The following is a 26,468-nucleotide window of genomic DNA, read 5'->3' as shown; positions in this document are numbered from 1 at the left end:
TTACAAAATATAATCAAATGCGGAGATAAAATAATACTCTAACAAAAATAAAATCTTCGACAAAACTAATATAATAAAATGCAGAGAGAACATACATTCATACATAGAACATACGGTTTTCTACAAGAACTCTAATAATACTATGCAGAGATAATAGCCATTTTCCTAACTAAAAACAATTTTCTACAAAATTAACACAACAAAATGCGGAATTAATAAAATTGCCCAAAAACTAGATACTACGGAAATAATAAAAAGAACTAAATTCGACTATCTACAAAATTTACAATTAATAAATACAGAGATAATATAAACTATTTAACTAATATACATAATATCAGCATGTAAAAATCCACGCCACTCAAATAACGGCATTCAAAATCCCACGCCACTCAAATAACGGAATCATAAACTGTACCATCGCCAGCAGCAGCGAACACCATCAGCAGCGAAAACCAGCAGCAGCATTAACATCAGCGGCAGCGAACATCCTAGCAGCAGCAGTGAAGCAGCAAAATAAGTATATGTATATATATGTATGTACTAATAAATATTTTTTCCTATGGGTTTATTAAAAATTACAATTTTTATTAAACGCGGTGCGTCCGCATTAAATATTATATTAAAGAATTCGGGTATTTTGATTACAACGGTGCGTCCGTTTGTATAAAGCATTTTGGACTTTTTGATTAAAACGGTGCGTCCGTTTATATAAAACATTTTTGATTTTCTGATTACAACGGAGCGTCCGGTAATAGAAAACATTTTGGATTTTTTTTTGATCACAACGGCGTGTCCGTTTAAACAAAACATTTTGGAATTTTTTTGATTACAATGGTGCGTCCGTTCATATAAAACATTTTGAATTTTTTTGATTAAAACGGTGCGTCCGTCTAAATTTAACCACTAATAATACCTCAGTTTTCGACAATTCTAAAATTTTCGAACCATTTTGCAAATTTCAATATCTTCACATCTCCATTTTTTTCAAGTTTCCATTCATTCTACAAATATTCAATTTCTTAAAATTTTACATACATACATTAAAATTACTATTCAAAAAAAATTCAATTCGTTTTACATATTTTCAAGCTTCCATTTTTCAAATTTTCAATTCATTTCACAAATCTTCTATTAGAATTTCACATTTTCGAGTTTCCATTTTTACATATATGTAATACTCCTATATTGCTACAGAAGGCTAGGTACATTCCCAAACATCAGAGTGCCGATATATTGCTGTTTACACGTTTTTGTTTTTGTATTCAATAACCGAATGTACCTAAATAAAAATTTTTTTTGTCAGACTTATGCTGCTACAATCACAAAAATTTTATAGGCTGTCTTGTTTTGATTTCGAATTCAAAACACATTGCGAGCATTTTCTATTAGCAATATAGGAGTATTACATATATATGCATTTTTAAAATTTTCATTTTACTTCAAAGGCAAATTTTCAATGCGTCTATTTTCCAACAAAATTTAAATTTTTAATCTTATATGGTCAGCAAGATAAGTAGTTGCTTGTGCTCCTTTAAGGTTGTTGTGTTATTATAGACTGCGCGCAAAAATTCAAAGAAAATCAAGAGGCATTTATTAAAATTACAAAGTGCGTTTTGCAAAATGTCCATTATCCACTAACGTAGTAAAATTTAACGAGTATAAAAAGTCTCTCATAAACACTTATAATAATATTATTATAATTGCAAAGGAAAGTGAAACTAAAAACCTTAAAGATATTCAAGTTAAACTTGAGCGCTGTATGGAGTTATTGGTGAAGTGTTTTGATAAGTTAAACTGTGAAATAGAAATCCCATTAGATCCGTTGAGCATCACTGAGTATAATGATTTGAGGCAAAAAGAAGCTGAAGAAAAGTACTCAAACGCTAAAAACCATCTTTCGGTAAATTTTCATATTTCAAAAACTCTTCGTTACCTAATATCAAACATTCACCCACAGAAACTACTAGTTCATCAAATAAATTAGATTTTAAAATGGCAAAAACAGAAGAAAAGAAATCTTTCATAAACCAGACAACTGGAAAGTTGTAGCAGGGAAAATAGCAGCGTTGCACGTTAACAACAACAATTATACAGATTTCGCCAAAAAAGTTGAAGATTTAGCTGACTCACTTGAGCGGTCTCTTATTATTGCAGGGAACACTCAAGCGAAAGTTCATGAAATGGCAGTTGAACAAACGGTTAATGTGTGTCGCTTAAAATCAAGATTCGATTTAGTGAAAACTATTTTAGCCTCAACGGCATTTACTGATTTGGAAGACGTAGTAGCCAAACTAATTGTAGAACAAAATTTTGTTCTTTCCTAGTAGACACTCAAGCAGACATTTCTTTAGTAAAAATAGCATGTATAGACAGTAATATTTCCTTAGCTACAAACGGCGTTATTAAAATTACCGGTGTCACTTCCAATTCAGTTTCTTCCTTAGGTAAAATTACCGTAAATTTAAATTTTTCAAACTTTTCTCTTAAACATACTTTACATGTTGTAAATGAAGACTTTAACATTCCGTTCGATGGTATACTGGGTAAATATTTTCTGAAACTTAACAAATGCCTTATTAACTATGAAAGCAATATTATTTCCTTTTGGGTAGGTAATGAAAACGTCGCGGTACCAATCCTTCACAGGACAGAAAGCGACAGTTGTATCATTCCTCCCAGATGTGAAATTTTCAGACTTTTTGATTTAGGAGATTCACCCGGACCTTTGTTCGTGGACTCGCAGGAAATTCAAAAGGGATATACAGCGAAATGCATTGTTATTTCCAGTAATCCAATAATTAAAGTCATAAACACCAAGGATGATGTAAAATATGTGAAAAGAAATAGTATTCGAACAGAAAAACTTGCAAACTACAATGTTTATTCTATCAATAAAAGTGAAACCGACGACAAACGTACGCAAAAACTTACTTCAATTCTAAAAAGACAAATTCCTAAACAGGCTCAAAATAAAGTAATAGACCTTTGCATACATTATGCCGACATTTTCGCTCATGACACGGACAAAATGTCTTTAAACAAATTTCTAAAAATTAAGACTTGCACACAATAAGCCGGTATATGATAAAAATTATCGATTGTCATATTCTTAACGCGAATAAATAAATCTCCAAGTAAATAAATTGTCAGGCAACGATATGATTGAACCTAGATACTCTAATTACAATAGTCCTTTGATTTTAGTCCCAAAGAAAGATACTAATGGCCAAAAAGCGTATCGTATGTGCGGAGATTTTGGCAGAGTTAACAAAAAAACTCATTGCTGATAAATTTCCTCTCGCGAGAGTTGACGATATTTTAGACAATATTGACAGGGCAAAGTATTTTTCCACATTAGATCTTTTTTCGGGATTTCATCAAATTCCATTGCATCCTGACTCACGCGACATAACTTCTTTCAGCATTGACCGAGGCCCATTTAGATGGAAAGTTCTTCCATTCGGTTTGAATATAGCACATAATTCGTTCACAGGAATGATGACCATTGCTTTTTCGGGTATACCGCCCAATGTACCATTCTTATACGTCGACTATATAATCGTAATTGGTTGTAGTGAAGCACACCATATCAAAAATCTAACTAAAGTTTTGAATACATGTAGATCCTTCAATCTTAAACTAAATCCAAATAAATGCACCTTTTTACGACCAGAAGTAATCTTTAGATCACAAATGTTCCGCAAAAGGTTTGTTGCCAGATGATTCGAAAATAAATTCTATAAAAAAGTATACAAAACCAACTGATAAAGACGCGGTACGACGTTTCGTCGCGTTCGCTAACTATTACAGAAGGTGTTTGCGGGAGAATGTGGCACCCGGGTCGTGGGGCGCGATCGCACGCAAATAATGAAGAGAATTAGTAACTAGTAGGTAACAATATTTATTCACTGTATAAATGCAGCACAACTAGTTGTTGTGTATATTAAAATGGGATACATTATTTCAATTACCAAATCGCGAATTCACGTTTAAATACAATGCAAAATTATCGTTTACACGTATCAAATTCAAGTTTAAATACAATGCAAAATTATTGATTACATGTATCAATTCAAGTTTAAATACAATGCAAAATTATTGATTACACGTATCAAAATTAGAAAATCATTAATTAGAAAAAAAGTGTTGGTTTTATCTTACTCACCTGTGGGATAGTTGCGGGCTTTTCAGCTTTCGTAAAAGACGTGAAAGAGCGTAGGACAAAGAAAGTCCACACCACCTGCCGATAGCTAACTTACGTCGAGTTTTTCCCCTTTGAGGTTAGCGCTCGGCAGGGGTGTGCCGGTACCGGTACATAATGACCCTATTAAAAACCTGCGTTAGGGTGGTCGTAAATATTTAGGCTGGTGGCCTTAACATGCCGGCCCCCTTGCGGCGAGCAACTTGAAAAGCCGGTGAGTACACCCGCAACCGTCCCAAGGCATGATAAATTAAATAAATTAAAGTTATGATATGATCTCCTGTGGACATCCTTGCGTTCAATAATGAAGCCTCGCTGACCTGTGAATGAAAGAGAAGTTAGTGTTCATGTACGTGGGGTTGCTTGGTTCTAATGCACCTTGTTAATTAGATGTAGATTTTTGTGATTGGCATAAAAATTCTATAGTATATAAACCTAGATGTAGTTGTGAGCGCGATGCCAGAACGTTATTGCTGGAGCGCTCCTGAAATTACCAATCCGAAGACTGTCGGCTGCATGAGGAGCCCATTGACCATTGCCGGGGTTGTGCCACTGACCATAATGTTGGCGTAGACGTCGGCACCGAGGGTCAGTAGGACCGGATCGATAAAACGTCGGGTCGGCGAGTTTCATGAATTGGAATGGTGCGGCGACCGAGGAATCAATCGTCGCGGTTGGGTTCAGGTGCGCATGTTGTGCTACCACGGTAGCCTGGGTCGTGATTCTGTCCGTAACTCCGTACTTTCCGCGCAACACCAAAGTACACTTGGTGTGTCTTGCCGTGTTGAGTCGATCAAGTTGGATGTCATGGGATAAATACGCGTCAATCACGGACGTCGGAACGCAGGGATCAAGCAGTGCGCGCACCTAGTGAATGCGCCCCTGCCTCTATTCGTACGATTGCTGTAGGAGCGATAGCTATGAAGGATCGGGTGATCGTCATCGCTACGTGGGTTTCCCGCAATCGTCCTGTTCTGAAACTGGTAGAGATCGCCTGACGTGGAACTATAGTGGTGGTGGTACCTTCTTTACGTGGCGGATACGAGGCCGCTCTGTCAGTGGAGCGTCGGGTCGAGCGGAACGGTTGCGGCCCCGCGCCGCCCCGGCGCCCACTGGCATTGCGGTACGATGGGCGGAAAGGACGTATCTCCGCACCATCCCCGTGTTTCTTTTGTACCTGGTCCGGGATTGCGTTCCGCTTCTCATGTTGAAGCAGTGGTCGGAAGCATCGTGCTTCTCCGCTGGTCGTTGGAGCGATGGTTAAGGCTGCTGTACTTCTAGCGAACTCTTCCATTTCCTTTTCTTCATCTGATACCTGTTGGACCCATGATCGTGTATCCTCGGTGATGTGTATGGAGAGCACCTCGTCGGCGCTCGCTTCATCGTCGCGCTCTTCGCATTGTATAGTTCGTGTCCGCGCTTGCTCCTCTTCCATATGCAGCGAAGTATGATGTGGTTCTTGGCAGCGGCGACAACGGTCGCTGCTTGGACATATTTCCAATCGATGGAAGGGCGAAAGACAGTTAGGGCAATGGCGGTGTATTAGAACGGTCCGAAGGCGTTCTTCTGCCGACATTCCCCTGTAGATCGGGCATAATCGTATGCCGTGATTTTTCTTGCATAAGCGGCAAGAGACAGTGAATTTATATACGCGTTGTTCTGTTTTGTTGCGTTTGACCGAGAAACCCGTCATTCTGGAACGGGAATTTGTTATTTATTTGTCTTTTGTTGGCGTTCCTAATTTTTGTTGTTGGGTGGCGTATGAGCGGATACTAGGAGCTTAATTGGCTGAGATTGAGGGTTGGCGTACTCGGAATAAAGGGCTTCTTGGAATGAATAGTCTCACTGATTCATCCTGCAGAGGTAATGATATGTTGTTGGTGGTTGAAACCACTATTATACATTTATAAGCTTTTATTTAGGTAGTACGCTTGAAGGTATATTCGATTTTGTTGAATCTTTTCATCGGCATGAGAATTTTGATTTTGAAAACAATCAAAAACAGTGAAAATAAAATTACCGAACATAAACTAAGACAATCTTATTTTTCCCATTTGTTTCCTTTCCTAATGCAGGCAATCAGCGTTTATCTGCGCTATCATTTGTGTAAAATATGGTATCACGGGTTACCCGTGTATTTTCAATGCTCTTTGTGATTCAGAGCTGGTTAATAAGACTATCGTTTAAGCGACGTCGTTAAAAAGAAATGTGCTACAGGCGTAAAAGTGTTCCTCACTCGCCTACCTGGAACTCTATTTGTGTTGATTTTGGCAATTTTGGGGTGAGAATCACAAATTGTGGTGTGTTTGTTGATTTCAACACAACCCTGGCGGGGATAGCACACATTATCGAATTTGGTAATTTGTGAAACTGTCAGCTGTTATCTCTTCCACGTATTTGAATGAGACAGCTGTGCGGTGCTGCCCATTTGGGCAGCGCAACTATACCTAAAGCTGGAGTCATTGGTGCCGTATGTCGTATCGCTGTATCCGTATCCCTACCGTAATCAGCTGTTTATCGTTACGACGGTAAACCAAAACCAAATTGGTTGGCTACGATACGGTTACGACTTTAGCGGCACCAATAATCGATTGCATTGATTCTCATAAGGTTGGTCGAATCAGCTGTTAAAAGGTTACCGTTACGGTTACCGATAAAGCACCAATGTCTCCAGCTTTATGGTCATGTCGCGAAGTGTTTGAGGAAATTCACGTTTGAGTTCTGAAGCGACCTGAACTCTGATAATTACTTCTGGAAATTTTCAATTTTTTTTGTGGGTTTTTTTCATAAAGTTTTTGTTAAACTTACTATTTCATAAAAATTTCGGAACTTTCCTTTAATTATGTTATTAATCTTAAAAATTGTATTGTAATCTCCAATTAGCTTTTCTACAGTTAATTTTAAGTTAATAAAAACTTGAAAAGGCTTGGAAATTGGTCTTATATAATTCGAAAGTTATTTCTTTATAGTTTAAGAAACAGTCTAAAGCTATGTTTGAGTTTAGAAGAAAGCTAAACTTTTCCTAATGAAAATAATAATGGAAAGTGATTTAAGGAAAACAACTTTGTTTATTTTTTCACTTTTTTTTTGATAACAAACCAGAGCGCGCCTTTTCATTTCGGTCTATATTTTCGCGTTTATATATATGTATTCTGATTTTTGTTCGCGTGCTAACACTCGGGTGTGTTGGATCAAAGGGATCCGAGTTGTGATCCCCTTTGGATCGCGAGTAATGAGTTTACATGCCAACCTAATATAAACTCACGCAAGTCATTTTCTGTCAAAAACGCCGGTTGTTTGCGTGCGCTAAAAAAACGCAGTGGGGTTTTATTAGGTTGGCATGTTACTGCGTAAGAACCGAAAAGAGCAAATGTCATCGATCGGCAACCATGGTTCAATTATATGGTTGGCTCATATCATCAGCTGATTTTATTTATTCCATTGCATGGCCGATGGGATTGTCAAAAGGAGATGGCAAACTCAAAATGAAACCAACACACTGGCAACATTTTCTTACACATACAAAAACTGCTAAGTTTTATGTTTCCATTCCATACCATTCCCACCAACACCAATACACAGATTTTGACAATTTGAACCGACATATTTTGTTATTGCACAGATGAGCCAACTATATAGTTGAACCATGAGTGGCAACCTTGTTTCGTTCATTCAAAATATCATTCATTCATGGAAATGAGTATACAGACATTTTTGAATGAATTTTCATTACGAAGAAAAACGTGTGTTGGGTAAGTATGCCAGTATCGTTCCGTTTTTATAAATTTATAAATTTTCTAATTTCTTATTTTTTTGTTTCATTTCAGCTGATTACTAATAATGAGGTTTCTGATGACATTTTGCTGGAAGCGCATTGCATGCAGAAATATATTAGACCAAGATATTAAATAACACACTTAGCAGGAACTCGCCGAATAAAACAAATGAATAGTCACACGAAAAACTAAAGAATCCATTAATGTACCAAGTTGGTCTAAATGGCCACCTACAGCAAAGGACGACAAAAAATTTCCTACACAAGGATTGTCGCGTGGAAATGTCGAGAACTATTAGGCATTTCTTTGATTACACCACAAACTATGAAAAATTAAAGGAGAAAAAAAACCATCGGCCATGAAGGTGTATCGTACCTTTGTTGGTGAAATAATAATGACCTGGAAACTTCCTTTAAAGTTCTACGCATTGTTGGGGGCTAAACGCTTTATCCCTAAATATTAGATTTAGATTAGATTAGATTTATTTATTTTCTTTCAAATCACAATATTTTATACATGTTTACATATATAAAATTGACACTTAAATTAATACATCGAAATTGAAAGAAAAGTAAGGCATTCTGTAAAGTCATCTAAAACTTTAGTTTTGAATGTCATCTCAAAATAAATTAATGAATATATACAAATGGGTGTGGGGTGAAGATAGTTAATAAGTTATAACCTAAGTGGAAGTTAAAGTACCAAATGCAAAATAAAATGTGTAAACAATAGAAAATAAAAATGTTGATTTTAAATTACTAAGTGGCAGGGTTCAGCAAAATTTTGATGTCGTCGTATGACTGCTCAAATAAAAATGATTTGATATTTTTTTTTAAATTTTACGCATATTTCTAATGACAGGTAGAGTATTGAAAGCTTTACACGATACGATAGTAAAAAAGTTATTATAATGTGTAGTACGAGATGTAGGAACAACAACAAGTCCGAGTGAGTTTTGCTTCAAATTATAATTATCTGTGACTAGGCTGTGTAAGTACTCACAACGAATAAAGAATATTTTTAAAGTTATGTAATAGTACATGTGTTTTACTGGAAAATTTTCAGCTCTCTAAACAACTCCATGCTTTGGTGGAAACGGTTCACATTACATATGTTCCGTATGACACATTTTTGAATAGTAAGAAGTTGCTGGATTTTACTGTAAGACGCACCACCCCAGCAGCATATGCAATATTGAAGCTTAGAGTGAACCAAAGCGTAATAAAGCGTCTTAAGCGTTGCGTTTGAACATATATTCCTTAGACTACAAAAATAGCGCCACCGTGGTGTGATGGTAGCGTGCTCCGCCTATCACACCGTATGCCCTGGGTTCGCACCCCGGGCAAAGCAACATCAAAATTTTAGAAATAAGGTTTTTCAATTAGAAGAACATTTTTTTAAGCGGGGTCGTCCCTCGGCAGTGCTTGGCAAGCGCTCCGGGTGTATTTCTGCCATGAAAAGCTCTCAGTGAAAACTCATCTGCCTTGCAGATGCCGTTCGGAGTCGGCATAAAACATGTAGGTCCCGTCCGGCCAATTCGTAGGGAAACTCAAGAGCAGCACGACACAAATTGGAAGAGAAGTTCGGCCTTAGATCTCTTCGGAGGTTATCGCGCCTTACATTTATTTTTTTTTATTTATAAAAATAGCGCACAGTAGATCGCATGTATGCCTTCAAGCGGGAAATTGGGAATATTGGAAAATATCACCTCTTTCAATTGGGAAACACTTATCGCTACAATTTTCTTCATGAATTAACGATGTGCCAGAGCGAAACGTCTGCAGTCAGTGGCGTGGAATTTAATGGCAATATCAGGTGAGGTTCTTGGATGTAAATTGGAATATATCAGTTGAGTTTTCTTGCTGACGATCAGTTTATGTTTAGCAAACCACAGTCCCAACAAATGAACATCGAAGTTGACTCCAGCTACCAAATCCAGATAGTTCGATGAACTATAGGCTATAGCAAGGTCGTCTGCAAAAGCGGTAACCTTTCCATGTAACGGCAAATAAAATAAAAAATTCAAATAAACAAGGAACAGTATTGGACCTAGAACAGGCCCTTGGGGTACTCCTAACGTAGTTGTCACAGGATTGCTTAAACAATTGCCAACCTTTACTTTCTGCAGTCTTCCTGATAAGTATGATTTCAGCCAATTGTACATAAAGCCACGAAAGCCTACGCAATACAATTTATCTAACAGTATTTGGTGATCAACCATATCAAATGCTTTCGTTATATCAACAAACAGGCCAGCACAGTTCTGCTTTTTGTCTAACTCGCCATAAATAATGGAACAAAAGCTCAGCAGGGCATCTTCTCTTGAGAGTCCAGATCTAAATCCGTATTGCATCGAGCTGAAAAAATGTGTGTTATTAAGAAAAGAAAGAATTCTACTTTTAACAAGCTTTTCAAAAATTTTGGAAAAAGAAGAAAGTAAAGAGATTGGTCGGTAATTGTTTATATCTTTTTTGTTTCCCTTTTTAAATAAAGGAATGACAACACATTTTAAATCAGTAGCAAGAGTTCCAGAGTACACGCTTTTGTTAAAAAATCAGTCAGTTTGGTTATTAAGCCAGCAAGTTGCAAAGTATAAGTGTTATTGTGAAGTACTTTAATAAAGGCCATTTTTCCATTATTCAATATTGGAGTTATTTATTCAACAGTTTAGTGATTCGAACTAGCAGAAGGTTGCAAATAAGAGGATTTGCAATAAATTCGTTACAGTATGTATAAGCAGTTGTACGAGTTTGCCCGATTGTTGAAAAGTGACTATTAAAAAGGCTTGCTACAGTCGTGGGATCAGAAATATTTAGGCCACTATTGCATAAAACAATTGATGAGTCAATTGATATAGGACTCCGATTTAAAAGCATGTTTATAAAATTCCATTCCTTTTTTGGGTTTCCATACAACGACCTGAATTCGTTTCGATAGAAACTGCCGCGTTCCAATCGTATTTCTTTTCTTAACCTTCTACAAAGATCTCTATGTCGACTACGAAGCCTTGTATTCGAAGGATTTTTAGTGCTCTTTCTTCCAAGCTTGTTTTTAAGGCGAATCTTTTTTACCAACTGCTTGGTGATCCAAGGTTTTAACTTTATATCAGATCTAGGTGAAGTGACAGAGAAGCTTGCAGCCTGAATGTGGCTTATACAAGTATTTAAAACAAGTAAGGAAGGCTAAGTTCGGGTGTAACCGAACATTACATACTCAGTTGAGAGCTATGGAGACAAAGTAAGGGAAAATCACCATGTAGGAAAATGAACCTAGGGTAACCCTGGAATGTGTTTGTATGACATGTGTATCAAATGGATGGTATTAAAGAGTATTTTAAGAGGGCCATGGTTCTATAGGTGGACGCCATTTAGTGATATCGCCATAAAGGGGGACCAGGGCTGACTCTAGAATTTGTTTGTACGATATGGGTATCAAATGAAAGGTGATAATGAGTATTTTAAAAGGGCGTAGGTCTTAGTTCTATAGGTGGACGCCTTTTCGAGATATCGCCATAAAGGTGGACCAGGGGGGACTCTAGAATTTGTTTGTACGATATGGGTATCAAATGAAAGGTGTTAATAAGTATTTTAAAAGGGAGTGGGCCTTATTTCTATATGTGGACTTCTTTTCGAGATATCGCCATAAAAGTGGACCAGGGGTGACTCTAGAATTCGTTTGTACAATATGGGTATCAAACAAAAGGTTTTAATGAGTATTTTAAAAGGGAGCGGGCCTTAGTTCTATTGGTGGACGCCTTTTCGATATATCGCCATAAAGGTGAACCAGGGGTGACTCTAGAATGCGTTGGTACAATATCGGTATCAAACGAAAGCTGATAATCAGTATTTTAAAGAGAGTGGGCCTTAATTCTATAGGTGGACGCCTTTTCGAAATATCGCCATAAAGGTGTACCAGGGGTGACTCTAGAATTTGTTTGTACGATATGGGTATCAAATGAAAGGTGTTGATGAGTATTTTAAAAGGGAGTGGGCCTTAGTTCTATAGGTGGGCGCTTTTTCGAGATATCGCCATAAAGGTGGACCAGGGGTGACTCTATAATGCGTTTGTACAATATGAATTTCAAACGAAAGGTGTTAATGGGTATTTTAAAAGGGAGTGGGCCTTAGTTCTATAGGTGGACGCCTTTTCGAGATATCGCCATAAAGGTGGACAAGGGGTGACTCTATAATGTGTTTGTACGATATGGTATGGATTAGGTATTAATGAGGGTTTTAAAAGGGAATGGTGGTAGTTGTATATGTGAAAGCGTTTTCGAAATATCGACCAAAATGTGGACCAGGGTGACCCAGACCATCATCTGCCGGGTACGGCTAATTTAATTATATATGTAATACCACGAACAGTATTCCTGCCAAGATTCCAAGGGCTTTTGATTTCGCCTTGCAGAAATTTTGCATTTTATTTTACTTAATATGGAAGGGCCACACCCATTTACAAAGTTTTTTTCTAAAGTTATATTTTGCGTCAATAAACCAATCTAATTACCATGTTTCATCCCTTTTTTCGTATTTGGATAGAATTATGGCATTTTTTTCATTTTTCGTAATTTTCGATATCGAAAAAGCGGGCGTGGTCATAGGCGGATTTCGGCCATTTTTTATACCAATACAGATAATTACGTGAACTGAGTTTAGTAAAATAGTACTTTTTTGGAGCTTTCTGGCCGGCTTTCCTTTAAAATAAAACAAATGTTTACTTCTTCATCCTACGCGTTTCGACGCTGTATTGCGTCTTCCTCAGGGATTTCTATTTATTACACAAAAACGAAAAACATATAAATTGTTGAAAATTAGCTTAGTCATAAGACGATACACAGTTTTGAACATATTGGACTTACATCTTTTTGCTACTTAATGCACAAATTTTGCATGAGATTTAAATATAATATCATTACATCAGTAGATAATAACCACACAATATAAAAACACTGGTACATCATTTCCTCTCAAAAGCTAAACATTTAATGTGATGGCGCTTGCATACGCGCAATTTATCCTGTCTACATCTTCTCGATAATTTACAACTTTCGATATATTTTGTTGTATGCGCAGCCCTTCTAACGTCAACCTTCTTCTTATTCTGTTTTCCACGTCCAAAATCTTTACATTATCGAAATCAGCTGTATGCTTGCAGTCCGTCAGGTGCTGCGCTAAAGCTGTGGTGTTTTTGTTGTTTTTTGCGTCTAACCTGTGTTCATTTATTCTCGTGTTGACCGATCTTTTTGTTTGTCCTATGTATACCTTCCCGCAAAATTCCCCCTCTTTTCCTCCCCCACATGGTATTTCGTAGATTACGTTGTATATGTTTTGGATTGTGTGATTTGGTTTGTGTGCATAGCTTATGTTGTTGGCTTTAATCATTTTATGTAATGTATTGTTGTCAGTTAGTTTTGGTATGTATGTGACGCCTGTGTATATTTTTCTATTGTTTTCTTCATTTGGTGTTGTCGTATTGTTGCTCGTTTTTTGTTTAGTTTTGTTTCTCGCCGTGCGTATTAGACCGTGTATTATTTTATTTGGATATCCATTTTTTTCAAGTATGATATGAATCGTTTTCTTGTTCTCCTCCATGAACTCCTGGTCACTCAAGGAGTAAACTTTGTTAATAAAGTTGATTACTGTATTTCTTTTTTTGATTCCATGGGTGGTTTGATTGGTAATTGATCATTCTAGATGATGCCACGGCTTTTTTGTACCAATCCGTTTTTACTTTGTTCCCGATGTTGTGGATTTCCAAGTCCAGAAAAGCTAATTTGTGATGTTTTTCTTTTTCTAGTGTAAATTTTAATTTTTTGTATTGCTCGTTGAAAGTTTTTAGAATTTCGTCTACGTCTTTTGCCCTAACAATAGCGAAAATATCATCTACATATTTCGTTATGTATTTTATATTTATGTCTTTAGATTTTAGCTCAATGATGCGGTCGTCAATAATTTTGTCGAGGACTATATCTGCTATTGTTGGTGATAGAGGATTTCCCATCGGCACCCCATAAACTTGCTGGTAATATTTATTGTCGTATACAAAGTAGTTGTTTTCTCTCAGGCAGAACTCTAGTATATTGAGGAATTGGGTTTTAGTAATTTTAGTATGACTTTTTAGATTCGACCATTGTTTCATAATTGTGCTGATCCCTAGATGGATGGGGATATTCGTAAATAATGATACGACGTCTAGGGATATAAGTATTTCCTCCTCGTCAATGGTTACAGCTTTTATTTTTTCTTTTAATTGAACTGAATTTTTAATATTGAATTTTTCGGAAATAATGTTTTTTAAAATTTTTCCCACGAATTTGGATAGTTTCGAGCAGGGAACATTAATCGAGGATGAAATTGGGCGAAGTGGTGTGTTCTCCTTGTGCACTTTCGGTAAGCCATAAAGTCGTGGGGCTGTGGCAGCCGAGCATGTTAAATACTGCTTCAGTTTTGCATCAATATTGTGGGTCTTGTACATGTCATTGACAATTCTATTGTTTTTCTCAACAAATATTGGGTGGGATCATTTCTTATGGTTTTGTATGTGCCTTTGTCGTTCAAGAGGTCTTCCATTTTCTTCTTATACTCTGCTTTATACATCATTACGGTTCTGTTCCCTTTGTCTGCATTCGTAATCACAATATCATCTTTGTGTTGGTATATGACCCGTTTTGTTTCTTCGTACACTTGCAAAATAAATTTATCTTTTTGGCTATTTCTTAGTTTATTTTTAAACGTGTTTACCCTTGTTGCGAATTTACATCTCACCATATCTTTTTCTCTCTCATCGGTTATGGTTTGTATACTTTGTTCGACGTCCGCTATAATGTGCAGGGGTGAGAACGTTTTTCTAGATATGGGAAGGGCGAATTTATTACCCATGGATAGTAACCATTGGCACATAGGAGGGATGTCTATTCTGGTGTTATTCATAAACCGGTCGGTATTGTGCTTTAGGTCGAATTTCTCAAAGTTTTCCTTGATCGAATTTTGCAGTTTTTTATCATGATTCTTTTCTATAACGCTTTTTGTGCGTAGCATGAATTGTTTTTGCGTTTCTACTACAGAATTGTATTCCTTTATCTCTAAAGTGTCGTGCAACTGTTGTTGAAGCTTCCTAATGGCTCGATTTTCTATATTAATTTTCATGTTTGTCTCTTTGATTTCCAGACAGAGAATTTTGTTCAAAAAGTGGTTTTCAATTTTTCGCATTTCATTTTTTGTTTTTTCCAGTGCAAACCCGTGCATAATTTTTGTGGTCTTGCCCTTTAAATGTGGTGGTACAATTCCAAAGTCCTTACATTTCAGAAGATATTTTAGCCTTTGTTGTTGCTTAGTAAATATATATCGATTTTTGCTCAAGTTATCGTGTTAACGGCCGAGCGGAAGGACAGACGGTCGACTGTGTATGCAAACTGGGCGTGGTTTCAAACCAATTTCGCCCTTTTTCACAGAAACCCGTTATCGTCCTAGATTCTAAGCCCCTACCAAATTTCACAAGGATGGTAATTTTTTGTTCGACTTATGGCATTAAAAGTATCCTAGACAAATTAAATAAAAAAGGGCGGAGCAACGCCCATTTTGAAAATTTCTTTAATTTTTGTATTTTTTTGCACCATATCATTACTGGAGTTGAATGTTGACATAATTTACTTATATACTGTAAAGATATTAACTTTTTTTTTTAAATTTGACTTAAAATTTTTTTTTTAAAGTGTGCGTGGTCGTTCTCCGATTTGGCTAATTTTTATTAAGCATACATATAGAAATGGCAGTAACGTTGGTGCCAAATTTCATCATGATATCTTTAACGACTGGCAAATTACAGCTTGCAAAACTTCTAAATTACCTTCTTTTAAAAGTGGGCGGTGCCACGCCCATTGTCCACAATTTTACAAATTTTCTATTCTGCATCATAAGTTCAACTCACCTACCAAGTTTCATCGCTTTATCCGTCTTTGGTAATCAATTATCGCACTTTTTCGATTTTTCGAAAATTTCGATATCATAAAAGTGGGCGTGGTTACAGTCCGATATCGTTCATTTTAAATAGAGATCTGTGATGAGTGCTCAGGAACCTACATACCAAATTTCATCAAGATACCTCAAAATTTACTCAAGTTATCGTGTTAACGGACGGACGGACGGACATGGCTCAATCAAATGTTTTTCGATACTGATGATTTTGATATATGGAAGTCTATATCTATCTCGATTCCTTTATACCTGTACAACCAACCGTTATCCAATCAAAGTTAATATACTCTGTGAGCTCTGCTCAACTGAGTATAAAAATGTGGTATGCATTGTATACGTCGTCCTCAGCAAAAACTTTGCCCCAGGACTCAAACCGTAGGCTTTGATTAAGCAAACCGAAATTAATCTTGGTAAATTTTGAACTCGCATTACTTCTATTTACGCTTTTTTGCATGCAATGTTTATTACTATACCAGTCATGGTATGATCTGTAATTTTGAAATCAAGGTTTATGCCGGAAATATTATTAAAAGTGCTACAGGTGCTGTGACCAAAAACATGGTCGATGCAGCTTCCAGAAACACTACGAGTAGATACATTTAAGAATGATGTTAAACCATGATTATCCATAAGCGTTAGGTAGTTATCAGTTGTATCACTCAGTCTGAGGATATCCAAATTAAAGTCACCTAAAATAATGAAATTGCCTGAATTCTCGCTACAAAGAAGAGTTGAAAACTCTTCCAAAAATGTCTGTGCAGAAACCGAATGTAATCTATAGACACACATGAAATTAAAAACTTTGTCAGATATGATTAATAAGATCTTTAAAATATCTGCGCTTGTAATGTTATACTCAACATATTCACACTCATAAATATTTCGAACAAAAACTCCAACACCACCTACAGAATATTGGTCATTAGAGTTAACAAAAAAAGTGTAGCCAGGTATGGTAAATTCTCGTATTTCATGAGAGTATATCCATATTTCAGAAACAAAAATTAAATCTGGTTTGTATTTACACAATTCAAAATGACAGACCAAAAGATCAAAATTTTGCCGAAGACTGCGTATATTTTGGTGAATAACAACAAAATTGTCACTAGTACTACCCAATAAATTTAAATCATTAATAGGCGTGTTTATGGCATGGCTGTCATTATTTAGGAAATTTAAAAATACCATTAATTTTGATGATACATAATTATGTGAATTTAAGTTGCTTTTGACAAATCGTCAAAAGTTCTTAAAGCAACAGCCTCGCCATTATCAACTTTTTTTATTATGATTTTTCCGTTTTTCAACTATAGATACTTATAACTTTTTGCTTTTTTGTTTTTTTTTTTTTGCCGCTGTAAACAAAGCTCTATTGAAGTTAGTGAGACTATCTATTATGTAAATATTGTGTTTGTTTACAGCACCAAAAAGCTCAGTGGTTAATTTTCACTTTGCCTTTCGTTTACTTGACATCACTTTTCTCTTCATCTCAATAGAAGCAAAGTGAGCACGCAGCACATTACCCAAATGAGAAGATTCATTTCTCTGCTTTAGTTTTTTAACATAACATCTGCTTAAATCTTCTGTCGTCACAGTTATACCCACGCAGAGCTTAAAATATTTTTTGTGCATTCACTGACATTCTCACTTGCTAACTGCGGCACACCAACAACCAACAATGTCGAAAGCGCTGCTTAGTAGTTGTTGCTCTCTCCAGTTCCATGCACTTTCAAGCTTGCATACTTTATCACACAGTTTAGAGTTTTCCTCTTTGAGCTCCTTCACAATGATGAGAAAATCAGTATTTTGTTTCTTTAAACTAATGATCTCGTCGTACAACAACTGCAAAGTTATTTCTTTCGTGCCGGTATCATTATTATTATGCACTTGCACTTGCTGAGGGAGGAGGGAACCACTTGCGTTGGTGTTGTTATTGTTGTTGTTAGAAGTTTTGGGAGTATTTGCGCTGCTATTTCCACATATCTTTTGCGTTTGTTATTTTTGTACGATTTGCATGTTCTGCTTTTGTTTAGAAGGCGCCGATGACATTAATTTGTTTGATGTTTGTGAGGCAGTCTTCATTCCGGTCGGAGCAGATGCATCCATGGCAGCAACAGATAAAGAAGCTGACAATGGCTGTTGATGTATGGACTTTCTGCGCAAAACTGAGCATGATTCACATCGATGCTTAATGTTGTTGCACTTCATATAGTCCAAATCAGCAGCAGTAATTTTGGCGCAAGAGGCATGATAAAAATTTCCACAATCCGCACACGCGACTTTAGTCACATCCACTCTATCGACTTTGCCTTTGCAAGTTGGACAAAAATTATTTACGTATAGAAAAGAACGTATTGGCTATAGTGTTCAAATAAAACATATTAACAAAGCGCGCACCCCACGACACTGCGGAAACACGTCCGCACACAGCGAAAGTCAATACATCATGACATGAACTCTATGTGCAAATGCCTCGAGATATTATGAAAGTAGTACCAGCTTTAATTGGAGCCGCTGTGCCTATAGTCGGCTATGTCGTTATGCCTTTAATTTTCGCGTTTCCCCAACAATGTCTTTGTTCGCATTTTCCGGCGATACGGGAGCCCACCGAGTTTCAACAAGTTGCACTATGCAAGCGTCTCCCAAAACATTGCTGCTAGCATTGCACGTCTGCAAGAAAATTGCATTTTGATTCGTATTTGTATGAAACGCAATAACAAACAAAAAAATACTGTGAAATTATAAAAAACTAAAAATGTGGCCGATCCTTATGGAAATATTACGCCGCAATGCTGTTTACATAACATTGCCAGTTGCTGCAGTTGTTGGTTTCATCGGTTACAATTTGGAAAGTTTAGTCTCGGACAAGTACACACCATACAGTAGATCTATAAAAGAACTTCGGGCTGAACGTTTAGCCGCGGAAGCACAAACGGATCCAGCGCAGCGAGCAAATCTGTATTTTAATGTTGGCGTTTTAGAAAGAAATATGCCACCATCATTAGAGCCGAAATCATAAAAAATTGCAATATCATAGATTCGAAGAAGAAATTATGACCATTAGACTTTGTATTGGTTCTGAAATAATGCGTCAACTTTATATGTATAATGAGTTATGTAAGACTATACTAAGAGGAGAAATGTGTTGGTATAAGCTGTAGGCACGTCCCCGAGATTTGCAATAAATCACTCATAAAAGGTAGATACACGCGTAAGGCAGTAACCCGAATTATGTACAAATGAAAGTCTGAATGTGTATAAATTTTTTTCTTGTGGAATAATAAAAAGATTTTGTGATTAATCTTTAGAAAATTGAGCATGGATAAAAATAAATTATGTTGCCTTCAATGTAACCATGCTCTCAATAAAAAACAACTTAAGCCTGGAAAAGAAATGATTTTATACCAAAATTCCAGTTAATCATTGGTACAAACAGGTCACATGCTCATGTATACCTACAAGAACAATAAATGGTTAATGGAAAGCGTCTTACTTAAACTACAAAAATCAGTTTTCAGAATATTACAATCAACGCTTAAAACTGTCAAGAAGCCTGGAAATCATTCCAAACTTAAAGAAATTGTGGCCGTGTTGGGTCGTGATTTTCATTCCACTGTTGACTCATTGCTGAAATTCAAGGACATTTGGCAGGTTCACCATGTGATTTGCTATCCCCTAATAGAAATCATATTAATACCTTGTGACAGCTGCATGGGGTTCCGACTTTCTTATTTACACGTTTCCATTTATCGGAACACACATTTTTGGTGTATCCTATGGATTTGGCTATTGTACGAGAGGGACCTGCTCATAATATGCACCCGGAAGGTGTACGACCATCCTGTTATATTCGTGTTTTAAATCCGGTTAACCCTCGCAATGACGAAATAATATCAAGGCTTCGAAATTGGATTCGAATCTACTGCGCTCAACATATACGTAAGTATGTTGCTGTATCTACCAGTTCTATCAGAATACAAGCACCCGAATAATTGGAATAAATTTATGATGGTAAGTAGGTAGTGAATGATAACTAAATCACCTTAATTTCAAATAAGTTAATTTAAAAGCGAAGCAACGTTGAACAAAACAACGACTGCTCCAAATGGTACTACAGCCAAATCACAGGAACATGCAGAACCTGCGCACAACACAACGGAGGCTGGTACGCAAACAGATTAAAAAGGTATGATCTTAAAAACTATATTACCTTACGGTGATAAAATATTGGATGTTTTAAGACAAAATGTTGCGGTGACAGATGCGAAAACAAGCACCACAATGCTGTGTGAAGCTGAATCAAAAGCCGTAACTTTAAACGCATGCGCAGAATTTCATCATCTTCATCCACTTCGACGTCATCAGAATTATCGTCGTTGTTGTTGTCTTCAAAAACACATACTTGTTCAGCCACTTCATCCACGGCCGCGTCGCCAACTGCATCTAAAGGAAATATCGACATGCAGCAAAAGCAACAACAAACGAAATTAATACGTGAACCGATTTTAAAATTAAAACATCTCTCCGTTGAAACTATACGCAAATACACAGAGCGTGCTGATAAAGATGCCTCTTCTTCCTGCACTAAGCTTAATCAAACTATTAACATGCAACTTGTTGAAGATACTAAAAAACAAGAAAACAGAACATCCATTATCCAAATGGTGTCTTCTATTTTTGTCTATTCAAATGTCTGGCAGCTGATTGTTTATTCTCCACCGAGTCACGTCTAGCAATATTACAATATTTGGATGAGCATCGTAATAGCCAGTGGGCTCCTGAAGGTAAGAGATAAGTTGTTTAATTTATTAGCATTGTATTCTGGAATCTTAAAAATTGTATTTTGCCCAAAATTTAGGTAGCGAAGTACATACACCGCACGTTGGCACGAGATAGCCATTGACAGAGATGCAGCCCTAATGTGTGAAGACAATACCAGCATTGCCGTTTCATATCTGGCATATACAATCCCAGTGGGCAATATGACAGCCCCCACCATAATGGCACCTTGGCACGGTCCATGTGGTAAGAGGTGAGCTAATATGCACGTTTGTTATTGTATTTTATATTATTTTTAGTTTTGAAGTGAGTACTTAGGTTGTATGAAAGGATTTCAAAAAAGGGCTTGTATAATTGTATGGGTTTTAACTGCAATACATTTTTAGATTGAAACCCGTGGGTGTTCCCTCTCTTTTTTTTCTTCAATCCGCGTTTACGCCAACCAAACCATCAGTAAACCTTTATGAATTTCTCTACCTCTCGATGCAATTTGGTTACTTTTTCTGATTAATAATGAACAAAGAGATAACCAATGAACCTTATGAATACTTTGATGATCAAAACCTAAGTATAGTTTTTCAATCATCTTTTGGAATCATATTTGATTCAAATATTATTACTTTAGGTGATCAACAATTTTAATCATTTTTTCATTCAGCCTTTTGACTCTTTTCGCCTTATATTGGTTGACTGAATAATGGCCATTCTACTTGTTGAAATTTTACTTCTCTTTGATGATCTTATTTTGTATAAGATATGAATCAGAAATGATTATTTAAGCATAATCACATTTAAGATTCATTTCTTTTTCGACAATAAATTAACTTTTGAACCGAAAATACCTTTAAATCTGAACGTTTTAATAATTTTGGGGTATGATGTCTACTTGAAATTTGCCGGCTGTGAAGCCGTATATGTTCGCATAGTCATATATGTAGATAGTCATATATATTTGTATTTACATATGTGCGGTAGAAGTTTACGTCGATCACTTTATCGGCGGCGGCGGCGTAGGCTCTATTATATACCGGCGGCGGCGGCGTGGGCAGCGCGCCGGCGTACGCCGGTGTTCTTACTATAAGCTTGATTTTTCTATTTAAAAAAATAATATTAAGAAAAGTTTTGTTTGTATGTATTTAACAAAATCAACATGTTGGCCATTTCGGAAAGATCCGGGGTTTTTACCTCAAGATCTCGCAGACCGTTCAAAAATTTTCAGGAGGAGCTCCTCGCTTACTCCAGAGAGGTCTTTGGAATTGGTACTGCTGCGTCTGCTGGAAAGAAATAGAGATACATAAAATAGTCACACTTTTGTCTGTATATCTCGTGCAAAGCGTAGTTTCACCTGTGGTTAACTCCTAATAATGGTCGCGAACACAATTTCTTTAAATCATTTATGGCTCCTTGGCGATCACGCACAAAGGCGACTTACAGTTGCTTTTAATAGTCTATTAATACTCATGGCTCTCGTGGCACAGGGCGCCTCCAGTTGTTTCGGCTGTTTTTAAGAGCTACAATTCCCGATGTGCGAACAGTAGCAATCCCGACCACCAGTCGCTACCACTCCTCTTGACCCTTACACCCTATGCAGCACAGAAGCTATAGGACTGCGACTTCGAAGTCATACCTTCGTCGACGTTACTTTCCTAGAACCTCTAGGTGTAGCATCGAAGACTTTCCAACCTATGCTTTTGTCGCGCTATGCTGCCGAGCTACACCAGAGAAACACCTTGAAACGTTAGGATTCGGCCAAAGATGCCGCCCTCGAAATCATAAGCAGCCTAAGTGGATGTCATTGCGTAATGGGTGAAAATCAGATAATCTTCGGCGCATCTACATAATTAAAATTTTACAAGAACCCTGGATACAATTTTTAAAATGTAGACCAAAGTTTGCAGACGTTTGTGTTCACAGCATTGATTTCGATAGTCTTCGTTAATTCAAAACGATATTTTAGAATGATAGTCGACCGATTTAATGTTGAAAGATGTTAACTGCTGTTTTCCGGCCTTATGATATAAGAGCTAATTATGGATGAACGCGTAGCTTCAGTTTTCAGACTAGTTCGACTGTCGACTACGTCTTGGGAAAGCTTTTGCTACACCACTTTGAGTGCTCGTGCGCACTTTTTTGGGTAATTTGCTTTTTTTAACAACTTGGGGACAATTTGAAAACATGCTCGCCTTGGGTTATTTTATTTGGATTCATTGTTCATTATTAATTTTTTGAAAAAAATATGCAAAGTAACATTATAAATTTATTATATAACTTTTCTTTTAGTATTTTGTTTTAATAACTTGGTGAATTGGGTGATGCAAAATCCGTGTTAAGCTGACATCGAAAACGCCTGTTTTTATACCCAGCTGTACTTGTGCACAGGGTATTATAGCTTTGATTGGATAACGGTTGGTTGTACAGGTATAAAGGCATCGAGATAGATATAGACTTCCATGTATCAAAATCGTCAGTATCGAAAAAAAATTTGATTGAGCCATGTCCGTTCGTCCGTCTGTCCGTTAACACGATAACTTGAGTAAATATTCAGATAACTTCTCCAAATTTGGTACGCGAGCTTATCTGAACCTAGAATAGATGGGTATTGAAAATGGCCGTAATCGGATGATAACCACGCCCACTTTTTATATATAAAACATTTTGGGAAACACAAAAAACCTGATTATTTAGTAAATAATACACCTAGAATGTTGAAATCTGACGTGTGCACTGATATTTAGACTCTTGATAAAAATTTGAAAAATTTTTTAAAATGAGCGTGGCACCGCGCATTTGTGATAAAATCAATTTTACAAATATTATTAATCATAAATCAAAAATCGTTAAACCTATCGTAACAAAGTTCGGCAGAGAGGTTGCCTTTACTATAAGGAATGCTTTGAAGAAAAATTAACGAAATCGGTTAAGGACCACGCCTACTTTTATATAAAAGATTTTTAAAAGGGTCGTAGACGAAAGCCATAAGCTATATCTTAGCGAAAAGAGCTTTGTATCAATAGAATTTTATTTTCTAAATTGAATTATAACATTAAATTGGAAAACACTAAAATTTTTTGAAATGGGTGTGGCACCGCCCCTTTCTTGTCTAAAAAAATTTGGTGAATATGTATGCCTTTTAACAGGAAATATTTTCAGTAAAAATGGACTAAATCGGTTAAATCGCTTTCTTTTATATAAAAATTTTTGTAAAAGTGCGCAGATGCAGGAATAAGCTATTTCTAGTAAAAATAGGAAAATATCGTTAATAACTCTGCCCTTTTTTTGTAATAACGCTTTTTAGTACAATGGCACTTGTGTGTTTATGTTTATTGTTCTGTTATATCTTTATTTCACAATAAACAGTAGGGAAATTCCCATATCTGAAGGAAAACTGCATTATTACACGCTCAAGGTCATTGGTGTTAGCTTCTGTATCTTTTTTGCTTCTTTTAAACGAAAATTTGTTTAGTATAGAACCATATGTATATGTATTATTGCGCAGCCTTGTAACACTATTAAGCACACAAAACAAACAACAACAACATTTCAAGTGTACAGCTGGGTATGTTTCGGTTTCACCCGGACTTAGACTTCCTTACTTGTTTAAAATAACTTTTGAACAGTTAGAAATAGTTAAATTTGGCAATTAGTTTCTTATAGCTGGCAGTGACGCGCATCCGTTGATACCACTTTCGACCATAACTGACAAATTCTCGACATGAACAATAAATGGCCTAAACAGTCTTAAACGAGTAGAAAATATAGTAACGAGCCGGACGGCGCCGCCGCGCCGATATTTTTGTCATTCGGCGGCGGCGTGAGAAAAACGACTAAAATTGGCGGCGACGGCGTTTATCGGCGGCGTATATCTCTAATGTGCGGAAATAGATATGAAGCTTATAAACGCTGCTGTTTCGTTTACAAAACGTTTGAAGGAAAACGTAAAACAGTCGAAATGACACGTTGGTTCGAAGCTTAAAAAATGTATGATTATTGAAGAAGATTAAAATTATTTTTAATATTGAAAACGTTTTCACTTCGTTTCTTTTATAAACTTGAAGTTATTTCCAAAAACATTAAAGAAGTGTTTGTTGGGCTTTAACGCATTAAGATTGAATGATATTAGTAGTACAGCCTAGGCTGATATTCTGTGGCAGATAGTGGGTCTGCGTTAGGAATATTTATTGGCCTCGGTCGGGGGACGAGGGCGATGTTAGGCGGGTTGTTATAACGGGTTGGAGTTACAAGTCTCCCTCACCATCACTGGAGGGTGGTAGTAGGATCAATTTCGTGATTGGTCTGGTGGTTTGTCCCCTTGCCGTATTCAGTTCGACGACTCGAACTCGGTTATCGGGGACAGAGTGAAGGTTGGCTATCCGACCTAGTCTCCATTCGTTGGGAGGCAGATTGTCCTCTTTAATTACGACTAAGTCCCCCTGTTTTGAGATTCGATTGTGGATGCTTCCACTTAACGCGTTTCTGCAACTCGGTGAGATACTCAGTTTTCCATCGTTTGCAGAAGGTTTGATGCAGCGCCTTAAGTTTTTCCAATCATTTGACGAGTGATGCGCGATTATCGCTAACGTCAATCTCGGGTGGCGCTAGTAGATGGACCCCGACTAGGAAGTGTCCGGGGGTAAGTGGCTCCAGGTTGGACGGGTCATTTGAAGATGGGCTTAGGGGTCGGGAGTTGAGACAGGATTCAAACCTACACAGGAGGGTGCTAAACACCTAGAGAGTAAATTTATGATCCGATGCGATCCTTTTGAAATGAGTTTTGAAACTCTTGACTCCCGCTTCCCAAAGCCCGCCCATATGAGGGGCAGCTTTTGGTATGAAATGCCATGTGAGGGTTTGGTGGCAATATTTAGAGAGGGTTTTGTCGCGCGCATCAACGAGGAATGCCTTGAACTCTGAGCGGGTTTTTCGGGCATCCTCGTCTGGGGACGAACCGACTAAACGCTGCTAGAAACGCGGCGGTACTGAGGTCGCTAGTCGCCTCTAAGTGGAGCGCTTTAGACGCAAAGTAGACGAATAGGCAGACGTACCCTTTGGACATGCGGCATCCTCGTCCGCTGTAGGACTTGATGTCAAACGGTCCGGCAAAATCCACCACGGTATTGGTAAACAACCGAGAAAAGGTAGTGCGTTCCGCAGGGAAAATTCCCATGATTTGCGTAGGGGAACGTTTGCGGAATAGCGTACAGGCCTTGCAGTTGTGAATGATGGATCGGATCATGTTTTTGACCTGAGGTATTCAATACTGCGTACATAGGAGCCGCAGCATTAGTTGGTTTCCGCCATGTATGGAAATGGTGTGGACAAACTGGCAGAGGATACGGGTGAGTCGGCAGGCGGGTGACGCTCGTCGACGGGAACGTCACTGGATTCGTTGAGACGACCGTTGAAACGAACCCGAAAGATGTTATATTCGTCGATAAAGGGATCTAGAGAGAGGATCTCGCTTTTGGCCGCGATGGGTTTCCTAGTTATCAGAACGTTCATTTCCTCGGCATAGTGGTTTGTTTGGGATATCCTTATGAGACGGCTTGTCGTAGTTTTGATTTCGTCGGGCGAGATTTGGTGAAACTCTGCTTTAAAGGATCCTTTAGTTTTTGGATGAGTTCTATTCGAGAATCTTATAATGTAGGAGATTACCCCTTGATAGATCGGAAAACCGATCAAGAATATCCTCGCTATTGTTGCTGTTTATAGCTGCATGCATTTGTAATCGTTTTTCTT

The 26,468-nt window shown here is 37.2% G+C and overlaps 1 protein-coding gene and 1 pseudogene across 1 annotated transcript; both read left to right on the top strand.

Annotated features, from left to right (window-relative positions):
• Positions 1 to 6,605: 6,605 nt before the first annotated feature.
• LOC137241743 (LETM1 domain-containing protein 1-like) lies at positions 6,606 to 20,135 on the top strand (annotated as a pseudogene).
• LOC137240305 (small integral membrane protein 12-like) lies at positions 18,709 to 18,972 on the top strand. The gene has a single exon (XM_067766365.1). The coding sequence runs from the start codon at positions 18,709 to 18,711 to the stop codon at positions 18,970 to 18,972; it is 264 nt and encodes an 87-aa protein (XP_067622466.1).
• Positions 20,136 to 26,468: the final 6,333 nt, after the last annotated feature.

Source organism: Eurosta solidaginis, chromosome 2, assembly GCF_040869045.1.
Source record: "Eurosta solidaginis isolate ZX-2024a chromosome 2, ASM4086904v1, whole genome shotgun sequence".
Classification (NCBI taxonomy): domain Eukaryota; kingdom Metazoa; phylum Arthropoda; class Insecta; order Diptera; family Tephritidae; genus Eurosta; species Eurosta solidaginis.
The sequence above is the reverse complement of the archived record's forward strand: the minus strand, read 5'-3'. Positions and strand labels throughout refer to the sequence as shown.